Here is a 15,119-nt window from a genome sequence, read left to right on the forward strand (position 1 = left end):
TTTCTTTTGCTATTGAGTTATATGAGTTCTTTTATATTTTAGATATTAACGCCTTATAGATATATGATTTGCAAATATTTTCTCCCATTCAGTAGGTTGCCTTTCCCTTTTGTTGATGATTTTCTTTGCTGTGCAGAAGCTTTTTAGTTGGATGTAGTCCCACTTGTTTATTTTTTATTTTGTTCCCTTCGCTTTTGTAGTCAAATCCAGAAAATTATCGCCAAGACTATGTCAAGGCGCTTACTGCCTATGTTTTCTTCTAGGAGTTTTATGGTTTCAGGTCTTAACAGTCAAGTCTTTAATCCAGTTTGAGTTAATTTTTGTGTGTGGTGTAAGATAGTGGTCCAGTTTCATTCTTTTGCATGTGGCTGTCCAGTTTCCCCAACACCGTTTATTGAAGAGACTGTCCTTTCCCCATTGTATATTCTTGGCTCCTTCATCATAAATTAATTGACCATATACGCATGGGTTTATTTCTGGGCTCTCTATTCTGTTCCACTGATGTAGTTGTTTGTTTGTATGCCAATACCATACTATTTTGATCACCAGAGCTTTGTGATGTACTTTAAAATCAGGGAGCGTGATGCCTCCAGCTTTTTTGTTCTTCCTCAAGATTGATTTGGCTATTTGGGGTCTTTTATGGTTCCATACAAATTTTAGGATTGTTTGTTCTATTTCTGTGAAAAATGCCATCCCTTTTTTTCTTAGTGAGTCTAGCTAAAAATTTGTCAATTTGTTTATCCTTTTAAGGAACCAGCTCTTAGTTTCCTTGATCTTTTCTGTCGTCTTTTTAGTCCCTATTTCATTTATTTCTGCTCTGATCTTTGTTATATCCTTCCTTCTACTAACTTTGGGCTCCATTTGCTGTTCTTTTTCTAGTTTGAGCTCTAAAGTTAGGTTGTTTGAGATTTTTCTTGTTTTTAAAGTAGGCATTTATCACTATAAACTTCCCCTTAGAACTCCTTTTGCAGCATCCCATAAATTTTGGTATGTTGTATTGCCATTTTGTTTAATTGTTTTCTGGCTGTTTTGTAGTTCTTCTCTGTTCCTTCTGCTCTTGCTCTCTTCCTTTGTGGTTTGATGACCTTCGTTAGTGGTGTGCTAGATTCCTTTCTCTTTATCTTTTGTGTATCTACTATAGGTTTTTGCTCTGTGGTTATCATGAGGCTTACCTATAACAACCTATATTCATAAGTCTATTTTAAGTTGATAACAACTTAAGTTTGGACACATTCTAAAGCTCTGTATTTTTACTTTCTCCCTACCCATGTTTTATGTTTTTGATGTCACATTGTACATCTCTTTCTTGTGTATCCTTTAATTATTGTAGTTACAGCTATTTTTACTACTTTTGTCTTTTAACCTTCATACTAGCTTTATAAGTGATTAATCCTCTACTTTTACTATATATTTACATTTACCAGTGACGTTTCTACTTTCATATCTCTTCTTGTTAGCTTAACGAAGTCCCTTTAACATTTCTTGTAGGCCAGTTGAGTGGTGATGAGCTCCTTCAGCTCCTTCAGCTCCTTCAGCTCCTTCCAGCTCACTGTCTGTAAAACGCTCTCTCTCCTTCAATTCTCAATGACAGCTTTGCCATGTAGAGTGGTCTTAGTTGGAAGTTTTTCCTTCAGCACTTTGAGATACGTTTGTTATCTGGATTGTAGTGATGGTTTTACAGGGTATACCTATGTCAAAGTTCCTCAAATTGTAGACTTTATATGTAGTTAATCTCAATTATACCTCAAAGCTGTTTTTAAAATTTGATTTTGGAATATAAAGGACACAAACTATTATCAGTATGCAAGAAGTCAAGGCCTGTTGTTTCCATGAGCCCTTTCTGAGGTATCTATTAAAGTATAAGCTTCAAACAACAAAATAACTAGAAAGACATCCATATAAATATACAGTTAATTGTAGAGAACTAGGATGAAACGAGGGTTAAAAGGCAGCCTCTAGGAAGTAGTGGCGTGTGCTCTGCTAAGGTAGATAGAGCACAGCTGTGAAAACTGTGGGGCACAAGCAGCCGGAGAGCCAGATTTTTTAATATTGGCACCATTCATACAAACCACTCCCCTCCCCCAAAAAAAACAAAACTGGGAGAGAATGGGAGAGCATTGCAAACACTTTCTTAAATGTTTTTAGTAGTCGTATTGGCAATGTTACTATTCTGACACTGTTGTGAAATGAGAGAAAATAAACAGTGCCGTGGCAGTGAGCATCCCTAGCAGTAGACGATAGTCTTGAAATACAGTTTCACTAAAAGAAACCAGAGCTCTCGAGGAAACGGCTGATCCCAGGTCGGAGGCAGGAAGGGTATAAGATGAGCCTGGAACACTGTCACCCCAGATAGAAAGGAAATAAAGACGTACTTTGACACGCTAGAGTTATGTCAAAGGGGCCAACTTGAACAAGCTCACACTGCCAAAGATGGGCAGTTTGAGTGCCAAAAATGGGAATAATTGCAATGAACTGAAACACATTAAATATGCTTAAATCCACGAGTTCATAATGATACTAAAGAGAGTCAGTGACCTTTGGGAAGTGACATGGAACCAGTTCAGAAAGAATCATGCCTTTATCCTGCCTTTCCTATCTGATCTGTACCCCTGGGGAACAAAATATTAATGAGAGGAATTGCGCCTGTTTACAGTATTCCATGTAATAAATGACAAAGAAATGAACAGAATTACAGTGTCACCGTTTTGTAACTTAGGCCTAGTGAATTAAGAGGGGCCTAAATTATTGACAGGTGCAAATAATATAAAGCTAGGCAATCTGACACCATGTGCCTCCTGATGAAAGAATATACGACCACCTGTGGTCTTGGCAAAGGGACCAAACCTGGGTCTGAACCAGTCTTGGATCCAGCTGACAATTTTCAGAAATTCAGAATGTGTTGAACTGAGTATGCAAGAGCAAAAGTCAGCCTGAGAGACTACAGGTCAGTTTTCTTCAACAGAAACATTGTAAGGAAAAACAGGATCAGAGGAGGAATCTATAAATTAGGAAATGTAAGAAAATCAAAAATGTTTAATTGGCAAGACTAAACTGTAGTGTCTAGGGATGCACATTTGGGTGACAAAAGAGAAATGTCAGGATAATGGTTACAGGGGAAAAGGGGGGCGGTGATTCGGATAGGACATACGACAGGGCTTCTTGGGTAAATGGCAGTTTTATTCCTTGATCCGGTGGTGGTTACAAGAGTAATTCATTAAGCTATATATTTACTTTGTGTGGTTTTCTGAATCTGTGCCCTCCCTTCACATGTTTGAATGTTTGGAAAATGTTCTGTTGCTTAAATTCCTGAGAGTCCCTAATTCCTACTTTAAATGCTTATTGCTGAAGAACACATGCGCCATTAGGAATCCTTGAAGGAGAATTAGGCGTGGCTAATCCTTAGTTCATCAGAACAGCTGTCTTACATAATCCAGTCCTGAGAGCTGAGGGAGAATGAGCAGCAGCCTTGGGTCTGTAGAAGCAGCGCTCTGTTGCAGGGCACAGGGCCGAGTCACCACAAGTCCCCCTCCCTGCAGATTGGCTGCAATGCCGTCAGCTGGGCCCCTGCTGTTGTGCCTGGAAGCCTCATAGACCAGCCATCGGGGCAGAAGCCCAACTACATCAAGAAGTTTGCGTCGGGCGGCTGTGACAACCTCGTCAAGCTGTGGAAGTAAGTGGGGTTCAAGGGGACGCTTCTTAACCTTCTCCTCTACCTGCCATGACTCAGCCCAGCTCTCGAGAAACAGGATCACCTTTCTTTCCGTGGAATACTGTTTTCAGTCTCTCAGAGGACATCCTTTAAAAGTGAACTTGCCCTGGGGCTGGCCCCGTGGCCGAGTGGTTAAGTTCGCACGCTCCGCTGCAGGCAGCCCAGCGTTTCGTTGGTTCGAATCCTGGGCGCGGACATGGCACTGCTCATCAAACCACGTTGAGGCAGCGTCCCACATGCCACAACTAGAAGGACCCACAACGAAGAATATACAACTATGTACCGGGGGGCTTTGGGGAGAAAAAGGAAAAAAATAAAATCTTAAAAAAAAAAAAAAGTGAACTTGCCCTTTCCTCAAGCACTTTTACTCTTCACCTGATTCCCAACTGCTGAAGCCAACTTGTTGGCTGTGGAGGAACCAAGTATTTCCTGGAGGATTTCTTTCTTTCTTTTTTTTAAAGATTGGCACCTGAGCTAACATCTGTTGCCAATCCTCTTTTTCGTTTCCTCCCCAAAGCCCCCCAGCATGTAGTTGTATATTCTGGTTGTAGGTCCTTCTGGCTCTGTTATTTGGGATGCTGCCTCAGCATGGCTTGATGAACAGTGCTAGGTCCACGCCCAGGATCCGAACCAGGGAAACCCTGGGCCACCAAAGCAGTGCACATGAACTTAACCACTCACCACAGGGCTGGCCCCCTGGAGGATTTCTTTACAGCTGGTGAACTGAATAAAATTCTACAGGCTCAGTGAATGAAATCAGAAAGATGGAATAGCTTCTTGGCCCCTGTGGAGCCTAGAGGGTGGGGGAGGAGTGGAGGTATGGGAAAGGCACCTGGGCTACTACCTGCTGGATTCTCTCTTTGATCTCCCCTGTTAGGGAGGAGGAGGATGGCCAGTGGAAGGAGGAGCAGAAGCTGGAAGCACACAGTGACTGGGTTCGAGACGTGGCCTGGGCCCCCTCCATTGGCCTGCCCACCAGCACCATCGCCAGCTGCTCCCAGGTCAGCTCAGACCCATGACAGCATCCTGTGTTATTTAATCTCTGAGTGAGTCCCATCAGCGCTGACAGTCCCCCTGGGGAAAAGTCCTTGAAAGGTAAGGGCAGAGAACAGGCGCTTTTAGACCAGTGCAGAAGGGGGAGCGTGTGGGGCTGGGTCATCACACAGTGAAGTCTCGTCAGAAACCACAAGTGGCTTGCCTCCACTAGGCCAAGACCAGGGCCACTGTCAGGACCGATTTCCCCTCCTGACCCTTGTTTGGGTAGAGAATGGAGGTGCCCAGGTGCAATTCTGAGAGTATTCACAAGCAAGGACCAGGGCAATGGGACGCTCTAAGACCTTGCACTCATCTACTATCTGCTCTTCCCAGACAGATCACAGAAGTAGGACCAAAGACAAGCCTTCAGTTATATGCTATCACCACCCTAGACAAGGGGAAGCCAGGCCTTTTGCATCATTTGAGCCTGTTTTGTTTGGTCCTAAATTTGAGAGGGTTGTTGTTTTTTTTTTAACTTGTCCCTTCTCATTCTCCAAGCTTCGTTTTTAGACAGCTGTACCCATTCAGTTGAGAAAGTATAGACACAGCCACAGGGAGCCAAAACAAGGACGTGACTTAGCAGACATGAGGGAAGCGCCAGAGAAAATTTGAGAGGTAGCAATGCAGACAAAGTCCATGCCTGAAACCAATTTGAGGAAAGGAACCAAGGAGTGTCTTCCCAGGGTAAAGGGATAAAAGCAAGGGTGCTGGGCTGGAAATTGGTCGTCAGTGCTGTGGACACGCAGGCTGTGCTTTGCACTGAAGCCCCACCCTGTTCCTGCAGAGGTCCAGTACGGCCCCGGATTGAGAGGCTATCACCAGTGCAGGATCCCTGCCCCCGTCTCCTGACTCGAGTCTGTCTTTTCCCAGGATGGTCGTGTGTTCATTTGGACCTGTGACGATGCCTCGGGCAATACATGGTCCCCCAAACTGCTACACAAGTTCAATGATGTTGTGTGGCACGTGAGCTGGTCCATCACAGCCAACATCCTGGCCGTCTCAGGCGGAGACAATAAGGTACACCCCATTTCCATGACCTGGTGGACAGGGCCCTGTTTGTCTTTACCTTGCCAAGTAGCGAGTTCATTTGAATTTCCCATCTAATGGGGGGCTTGGAAGGAACCCTAACGAGGACTGCGTTTCGAGCATGTCTCAGTTACATCATTAAATCTTACAGTTCCCCGAGAGATGCATGTCCTCCTTTTACAGCTAGGAAAGAAGCACACAGAGGCGATGAGACTTGCATAGGGGTCACAGAGCTGTTAGGTGGCAGAGCCAATAATCAGTCCCAAGTTAAATCCAAAGCCGCTTAGCCCATCCCGCTAGCCATTTGACGACCTCATCTTGATGACATCAATTAGCTCTGCCCAAAAAGTAAGTCAACAGGAAAACTCAAACAAAAGCAAAAAGAGGGGGGACGGGGGGGTCCAAAACACCTAAGCAGCATATTTTTAAAACTCAGTACAATTCGTGAGTACTTATTATACACCAACTGTGTACCTCTTCCTGTTATGCTATGAACGATACAAAGGAAGGAACATGGAGCCCAAGTGGCTACTGGAAAACTTAGTAAAACAAAGACCAGCACAGGGCCATAGCAACAGAGCCAGATGCACTTGAAAACTCATCGTGACCACTGCCTTTGAAAGTTAGGGGCCCTCTGCCTTAGTGGAGTCAGCAGGGCAGATGGTGGTGGCTTGTTACTTCTTCCTTTCTGTAGGCAGCTTTGTGGGGTTTTTAACTGTGGTAAATACACCTGACATAAAATGTACCCTCATCGCCGTTTTTAAGTGCACAGTTCAGTGGCGTTAAGCACATTCACACTGTTGTGCAGCCATCCCACCATCCATCTCCACAACTTTTTCATCTGCCCCAACTGAAACTCTCTACCCCTTAAACAACAACTGCTCGTGCCCCCTCCCCTCCCCCCTGGCACCCACCATGCCAATTTCTGTCTCTAGGAATCTGACTACTCTAGGGAGCTCATGTATTCATACAGTATTCGTCTTTTTGTGACTGGCTTATTTCACTCAGCATAGTGTCCTCATCTGTGTTGTAGGTCATTTATGTTGTAACATGTGTCATAGTTTCCTTCCTTTTTAAGGCTGAATGATATTCCATTATACTACATTCTGCTTATCCATTCCTCCATTGATGGATACTGGGGTGCTTCCACCTTTTGGCTGTTGTGAAAAATGCTTCTATGCACGTGGGTGTACAAGTAATAATCTCTTTGAGACCCTCCGCAGGCCACTTTTATCCAGCCTAGGGGCCCTTTCATGTACAGTGGTCCTAGAAAGATCCAGCAGACCCCATCTCAAAACCATAGAATTTTGGAGCTGGAATGACCTTCAGAGGACAGCTAATCCAGCCTTCTTTATTTCTAGTGAGTGCCGGGGTGAGGACTAGAACTCAGGTTTGGTGGCACCCAGGACAGGCCAAGGGACCTGACTTGCCTGAGATTGCCCTGCTGTAATGTTTACAAGTTAGTGAGCAAGTGCCAGGTTGTGCATGCCACGTTCGGGCTCTGCTGTCACTATGCCTTTATGTTTCTTATTCTTCTTTACAAGCCTGTTTCCTACAAAGGAACTTGTGCTTTCTCCATAGCATTTCTTTGCTAACGGACTTAGTATGTTTTCAGTCCAGAGCATTCTGTACAGTGCATGTTTAGTGAAAAAATCTGTCCCTGAAGCAGGAGTTCTTAAAATCCATATTTGTGGTTTTTTATCAAATTAATATATGTACATAGCTTTAGGTAGTTTTTGTTATAATTTTTGTTAATGCAGTCTCCTAATTTTCACTCTCCAGGAGCAGACCTTTTCAACTCTTAGCTGTTTCTTTCGCTGTTAACTTCACTGTAGAAATAGCATACTTATTGATCTCTTGCCCACCTCTACCACAGTTCTCAACTTTAGCATTGTTAAACTTGTTAAAATACAGATTGCCAACTCTGCCCACAGAGCTTGTGAATCAGTGGGTCTGGGCTGGGACCCGAAATGTGCAGTTTTGACAAGCTCCCAAGGGATGTGGATGCGCCAGTGTAGGGAGCACACTTGGAGAACCACTGCTCTGTGCCACCCCATGTCCTCTCACTGAAGCTGTGTCAGCTTGGTTAAAACAGCATCCGTGTTTACGTCATTATTATTGTGTTATGTCACTATTAGTCACAGCCTTGCCATCTCTCAGCTGCTCTTACTCATATTCCTTTTTTGTGTGTTTTTTTTCCCAGTTTTGTTGGGATATAGTTGACATACATCACTGTATAGTTTAAAGTGTACAAACATAGTGCTTTGACTTATATAAATTGTGAAATGATCTCATATAGATAAAATAAAACGACAAAGCAAAAAAAGAAAAAAACTTTTTTTCCTTGTGATGAGAACTCTCAGGATTTACTCAGTGAGTTTCGTACATCGTACAGCAGTGCTACCTATAGTCACATGCTGCACATTACATCCCTAATGCTTGTTTCTCTTGTAACTGGAAGTTTGCACCTTTTTCCTGTTCTCCCTCCCCAGACTCCTCACATTGGGTAACCATAAGTCTGATCCCTTTTTTTATGAGTTTGGTTTTTAGGGTGTTTTGTTTTTTGTTTCTCTTTAGATTCCACATATAGGTGAGATCATACAGTATTTGTCTTTCTCTGTCAGACTCATTTCACTTAGCATAATACCCTTGAGGTCCATTCATGTCACAAATGTCAGGATTTCCTCATTTTTTATGGCTAAATAGTATTCCATTACACACACCCCACAACTTCTTTATCCATTCATCCATCGATGGACACTTAGGTTGTTGCCATGTCTTGGCTATTGTAATGCTGTTGTGAACATGGGGGTACAGATATCTTTTCAAGTTAGTGTTTTCATTTCCTTTGACTATATTACCAGAAGTGGAGTTGCTGGACCATATGGAAGTTCTATTTTTAATTTTTTGACATCCTCCATACCGTTTTCCACAGCAGCTGTACCAGTTTACAATGCCACCAACAGTGCACAGGGGTTCCCTTTTCTCCACATCCTCACCAGCATTTGTTGTCTCTTATCTTTTTGATGATGGCCATTCTAGCAGCTGTGAGGTGATACCTCATTGTGGGTTTGATTTGTATTTCACTGATGACTAGTGATGTTGAGCATATTTTCATGGACCTATTGACCTTTCACGTATCTTCTTTGGAGAATTGTCTGTTCAGGTCTTTTGCATATTTTTTAATTGGATTGCTTATTTTTTTTGCTGTTGAGTTGTATGAGTTTTTTATATATTTTGATATTAGCCACTTATGAGATGCATTGTTTCCAAATATTTTTCCATTCTGTAGGTGTTTTGTTTTGTTTTTTCTTTTTTTTTTTTTTGCTGTGCAGAAGTTTTTTAGTTTGACGTGGTCCCTCTTGTTCGTTTTTTAGTTTGATGTATGCGCTTTAGGTGTCATATCCAAAAAATCATTGCCAAGACCCATATCAAAGAGCCTTTTCCTGTTTTCTTTTAGGAGTTTCATGGTTTCAGGTCTTAACATTTAAGACTTTAGTGTATTTCAAATTAATTTTTGTGAATGGTGTAAGATAGAGGTCTAGTCCCATTCTTTTACATGTGAATATCCAGTTTTCCCAGCACCATTTATTGAAGAGACTGTCTTTTCTCCATTGAGTATTCTTGGCTTCCTTGACAAATGTCAGTTGGCCATATATGCTTGGGTTTATTTCTAGGCTTTCAATTATGTTCCATTGATCCATTTGTCTGTTTTTATTCCAGTACCATACTGTTTTGGTTACTATACCTTTATAGTATAGCCTGAAATCGGGAAGTGTGATACCTCCCATTTTGTTCTTCTTTATCAGGATTGCTTAGGCTATTCAGTCTTTTTTGGTTTCATATAAATTTTAGGATTGTTTTTCCTACTTCCGTAAAAAATGCCATTGGAATCTTGATCGTGATTGCATTGAATCTATAGATGGCTTTGGGTAGTATGGACATTTTAACAATATTCTCCCAGTTCATGAACATGGGACCCCTTTCCATTTATTTGTGCCTTCTTTGATTTCTTTCATCAATGTCTTGTAGTTTTCAGAGTAGAGATCGTTCACCTCCTTGGTTAAGTTTATTCCCAAGTATTTTGTTGTTTTTGATGCTATTGTAAATGGGATCATTTTCTTTATTTCCTTTTCAGATGATTTGTTGTTAGCGTATAGAAATGCTACTGATTTTTGTATGTTAATTTTGTATCCTGCAACTTTACTGGATTCATTGATTAGATCTAACAGTTTTTTTGGAGGAGTCTTTAGGATTTTCTGTATATAAAACCATGTCATGAGCAAATAGAGATAGTTTTACTTCTTCCTTTCCAATTCTGATGTCTTTTATTTTTCTTGTCTGATTGCTTCAGCTAGGACTGCCAGTACTGTGTTGAATAGGCGTGGGCACCCTTGTCTTGTTCCCGATCTTAGAGGAAAAGCTTTCAGCCTTTCACCATTAAGTGTGAGCTTGGCTGTAGACTTGTCATATATGGCCTTTATTGTGTTGAGATATGTTTCTTCTGTACCTCATTTGTTGAGTTTTTATCATGAACAGATGTTGAATTTTGTCAATGCTTTTTCTGCATCTATTGAGATGATCATATGATTTTTTTATTCTATTAATGTGATATGTTAAAAAAACAAAATTCAACTGTGTAAATTTGAAGATTTAATTTTTATTCAGTGATCCATGAATCAGGCAGTATCCCATCTAGCAAATAGAAAGGAGCTCCAAGAAGCCTACAAAATGGAAGGCTTTCATAGGCAGGAGGGGGAAAGAGTGCATTGTTTCAGGCAAGGTCACCTTCCTTTAGGGGACAAAAAGGGTCTGTCAGGCAGATGACTTCACTGGTGCTGACCAGGAAATTCTAGACTGACTGGTTAAGATTTCATTCCTGGGGGAGACTGAACCTGCAGTTAAGTATTAAGTCTTGATTGGCTGATGTGGGGCTTAGCACAAGTGACTCCATTTTTGCCCTGTTGTCTCTTTTTTTTCCTTTTTTTTGAGGAAGATTAGCCCTGAGCTAACATCCACCGCCAATCCTCCTCTTTTTGCTAAGGAAGATTGGCCCTGACTTAACATCTGTGCCCATCTTCCTCTATTTTATATGTGGGATGCATACCACAGCATGGCTTGATAAGCAGTGCGTAGGTCCGTGCCCAGGATCTGAACCGGCGAACTCCTGGCTGCTGAAGCAGCACATGCAAACTTAACCGCTGTGCCACCAGGACAGCCCCTGCTTTGACTTCTTTATCATGTTCTTTTGTGTAATTACTACAGTTTTTCCTTTGTGGTTATCATGAGGCTTACATAAAACATCTTAAAATTATAATTCTATCTTAAACTAATAACAACTTAACTTCAATAGAATTCCTAAGCTTTACACTTCTATTTCTCCTCCCCCTCACTTTTTTAGGTCATTGATGTTACAATTTACATATTTTTTATATTGTGTAACAAATAGATTATTGTAGTTATGGTTGTTTTTTACATTTGTTTTTTAATTTTTAAACTAGAGATGTAAGTGAATTGTATGCACCACATTACCATTTTCCAGAATCCAATTTTGACTATATTTTTGTCACTACCAGTGAGTTTTACACTGCCTTCTTATGTTTATGATGTTAATTAACGTCCTTTTACTTCCACTCAAAGCACTCCCTTTAGCATCTCTTGTGAGGTAGGTTGGTTGGTAATGAACTCTCTCAGCTTTTGTTTGTTTGGAAAGGCTTTGTCCCTCCTTCAATTCTGAAGGACAGCTTTGCCAGGTATAGTATTTTTGGTTGACAGTTTTTTTCTTTCAGTATTTCAAATATACATACATGGGGGTTTCCATGTATGTCCCTTCAGTCTTTCACTTGCTTCTTTTAAAATTCTTTCTGTGACTTTTGACAGTTTAATTACAAGTAGACCTCATTTTATTGCTCTTTGCTTTATTTTGCATCACAGATATTGCTTTTTTTTTTTTTTTTTTTTGAGGAAGATTAGCCCTGAGGTAACATCTGCTGCCACTCCCCCTCTTTTTCTTGAGGAAATCCTCCTCTTTTTGCTGAGGAAGACTGGCCCTGAGCTAACATCCCTGCCCATCTTCATCTATTTTATATTTGGGATGCCTGCCACAGCATGGCTTGATAAGTGGTGCGTAGGTCTGCACCTGGGATCCAAACTGGTGAACCCTGGGCCACCAAAGCAAAACATGCAAACTCAACTGCTGTGCCACTGGGCCGGCCCCAGATGTTGCATTTTTTATAAGACCCTTCACCAGCAAAAAGATTATCATTCACTGAAGGCTCAGATGATGATTAGCAATTTTTTAGCAATAAAGTATTTTTTAATTAAGGTATGTACATTGTGTTTTAGACAGGATGCTGTTGCATACTTAGATTGCAGTATAGGGTAGACAACTTTTATGTGCACCAGGAAACCAAAAAATTCACATGACTTGCTCTATTGTGATATTTTCTTTATTGCAGCGGGTCTGGAACTCAGCTGGCAATATCTCTGAGGTTTGCCTGTATAATGTGTCTTGGTGTAGCCCTTTTCGGATTGAACTATTGGGGTCCTTTGGGCCTCTTGGATCTGCATATCTATTTTTCTCCCCAGGTTTGGGAAGTTTTCAGCCTTTATTGCTTTAAATATACTTTCTGGCCCTTTCTTCTCCTTCTGGAATTCCCATAATGCAAATATTGTCTCTTTTCATTGTGTCCCATAAGCCCTGTGTGCTTTCTTCATCCTTTTTCAGTCTTTTTTTCATTTTGTTCCTCTGACTGGATAATTTCAAATGTCCTATCTTTCAGGTTGCTGATTCTTTTTTCTACATGGTCGAGTCTGCTTTTGAAGCTCTCTGTTGAATTCTTCAGTTCAGTTTTTGTATTTTTCAGCTCTCAGATTTGTTTATTTCTTCTTATGGTGTATTGCTTTGTCAAACTTTTCGTTCATGCATTGTTCTCCTAATTTCATTTAGCTATCTGTGTGTCCTTGTAGTTCACTAGTTTTCTTTAAGAAGATTATCGTGAATTCTTTGTCTGATAGTTGTAGATCTCTGTTTCTTTGGGATCGGGTATTAGAGCTTTGTCAGTGTCTTTAGTGGTGTCACATTTACCTGGTTCTTTGTGGCCCTTGTCTCCTCGTGCTGGTGTCTGCACACTGGAGTCAGTGGGCTCCTCTCCCCGACTTCCCAGGCTCACTTTGGCAGAGACAGATCTTCACCAGTCAGCTCAGTGTGGTTTCTGAACATGTCTGCTGATAATGTCCTTCGGCAGGTGGGCCTGCTGTTAGGGTCTGTTTTGGGGCAAGGCAACTGATGGGCTCTGAAGTCAGGAGTGGGGGGATGTGCCACTGGCTGAGAACAGCTGGATAAGGCTGCTGGCTTGATTCCCTGCCCAAGTGTGGCTGTAGGATGGGCCTTGTGGTTGCCCGGATTCTCTGGTGAGGCTTACTAGATGGTCAGGACTGAGTACTCTACTCAGCAGTAGGCGGGGCTATGAATTATTTTCCCTGCCCTGGCAGGGAAGGGACCCAGAGCCTGCACGGCTTGTTTGGGGACCCATATCAGGCAAGAGTGTACACTGAATATCCTGGTCAGGTGACACCACTGGCTTTGCTCTGCAGGCAGGGGAAGCCACAGGTCTGTGCTTTCTGTTCCAGTGCCACTGGCACCAGGGCTGTCAGAGGGGCTCTGCAGCTTCCCATGTGCTCTGGTAAGGTTCCCAGGTCAGGCAGGCTGAAGGCAGTATTCAGCAGTAAGTGGGGCTATGAATTCATTTCCCTTCCCAGGCACCGTGGGAGAAGCAACTCTAAGGCGGCTAATGCTTTTTGTTTGAGCTCTTGACTCAAGCCAACTCATGCCCCACATTCCCTGGCTGATCAGGGCCACTGGCTTTGCTCTGGGGGCCATCAGCTCTGCCCACCTACCTGCCTCTGAGCTCAAGAGTTGCTGGATCATGCAGCTTGCAGGGGTTCTTGCTGGCCCTTCCTGTCAGAGGCGGCCGGGGCCACACTTGGCAGCAGGTGAGGCTGTGACTCAGCTCTGCTGCCTAGGCATGAGCAGAGCAGGCTCCAGAGCCAGCAGAACTCCGCATGCGCGGATACACACTAGGCAGACCTGCACCCTGCCAAGTTCCCCGGCCAGACTGCGCCCCATACTTGGTTCTGCAGATGAGCAGGGCTGCTGCTTGGGACTAGCACTTGAGCTCTGCAGTCGGAACTCCACCTGACAAGGTCCGAGCACTGGTTGTTGGAAGCCCCTCCCACCTCCCCATCACAATCAGATTCCCAGTGGTTGAGCCCTGCAGATCCGCCTGTGATCCCCTTGGGGTGAAGTCAGAGTGGGGGCTCCCACGAAGTGAGGACGCACGATGCCATGGGGCTGGATGTCACCCCTGGGCTCTCTTCCCTCTGGAGGAGCCGCAGGTTCAGCGGGTGTGCCAGCCTAGGACAGGGCAGCGGTCAGTGTGCAGCTGTTCCTCTCACCTAGGACAGGGCAGCTGGTCAGTGTGCAGCTGTTCCTCTCACCTTCTAAGGCAGTCAGTCTTGGTCTCTCTGGCGCAGGGGGTGCTTCAGCCTCACTCCCGTGTCCTAGGATTCTCTCAGTGGTGTCGTGTCCAGGAAGAGTTGTTAGTCGTTCTTGTGAGGAGGAGTGAAATCAGGGACAACCTGTGTCACCATCTTGATGATGTTACTTTTCCTCTCCTTTGTGTGGATTTTTATTCCTTCCGTTTTGATGGGATTTCAGTGGGGAAACCAGGGTCAGTGCTCTGTTTATCCATAAGGCCTGTGGGCCGTGGTTCTTGATGGGGATCTTGGCCCTCATTAGGGGACCCAGTGAGATGAGGACCGCAGAGGTAAGGGGCACAAACCTGTAACAGGCTGTGTGTGTGCTGGCTTGCAGGTGACCCTGTGGAAAGAGTCTGTCGACGGGCAGTGGGTATGCATCAGTGATGTCAACAAGGGCCAGGGTTCCGTGTCCACTTCAGTCACAGAGGGCCAGCAGAATGAGCAGTGACAAGACAGGTGGGGCCTGGCACCTCACCTGCTAACTACAGGACTGCCCCTTCCTGGGCCAACCGACCAAACAGCTGGGAGGAGGAGCTCCCAACTCCACCAAGATGACCTGCCCAGGAATAGTTACAAATGCGACCAGATTAATCATCTGCCTTAACGTGACTTGATAAGGTTTGTAATTTACTGTCCAGCTGAAAGCGTTCATGTTAGGAGGAAAAAACTTCAAATGATCTTCAAGTCTATTGTTTTTTGGCCATTTTTATGTACCTTTTGGGTTCAGGCATTATCTGCGGGGTTTCGTTTCCAAAGTAATTAAATAAACTCATATTGCTTATAATTCTTCCTACATTATCCTAAGCCC

At 43.3% G+C, this 15,119-nt stretch overlaps 1 protein-coding gene across 3 annotated transcripts in view; it reads left to right on the forward strand.

Annotated features, from left to right (window-relative positions):
* SEC13 (SEC13 homolog, nuclear pore and COPII coat complex component) overlaps positions 1-15,095 on the forward strand; it is a 28,667-nt gene extending 13,572 nt beyond the window's left edge. For all 3 annotated transcript variants that reach the window (XM_001493599.6, XM_070238445.1, XM_023619971.2), the window contains exons 6-9: positions 3,537-3,670; positions 4,587-4,710; positions 5,615-5,761; positions 14,646-15,095. In XM_001493599.6, the coding sequence (XP_001493649.3) occupies positions 3,537-3,670; positions 4,587-4,710; positions 5,615-5,761; positions 14,646-14,759 (519 nt within the window). In that variant the 3' untranslated portion in view covers positions 14,760-15,095. The remainder of the gene's footprint in view (positions 1-3,536; positions 3,671-4,586; positions 4,711-5,614; positions 5,762-14,645) is intronic.
* Positions 15,096-15,119: the final 24 nt, after the last annotated feature.

Source organism: Equus caballus, chromosome 16, assembly GCF_041296265.1.
Source record: "Equus caballus isolate H_3958 breed thoroughbred chromosome 16, TB-T2T, whole genome shotgun sequence".
NCBI lineage: Eukaryota > Metazoa > Chordata > Mammalia > Perissodactyla > Equidae > Equus > Equus caballus.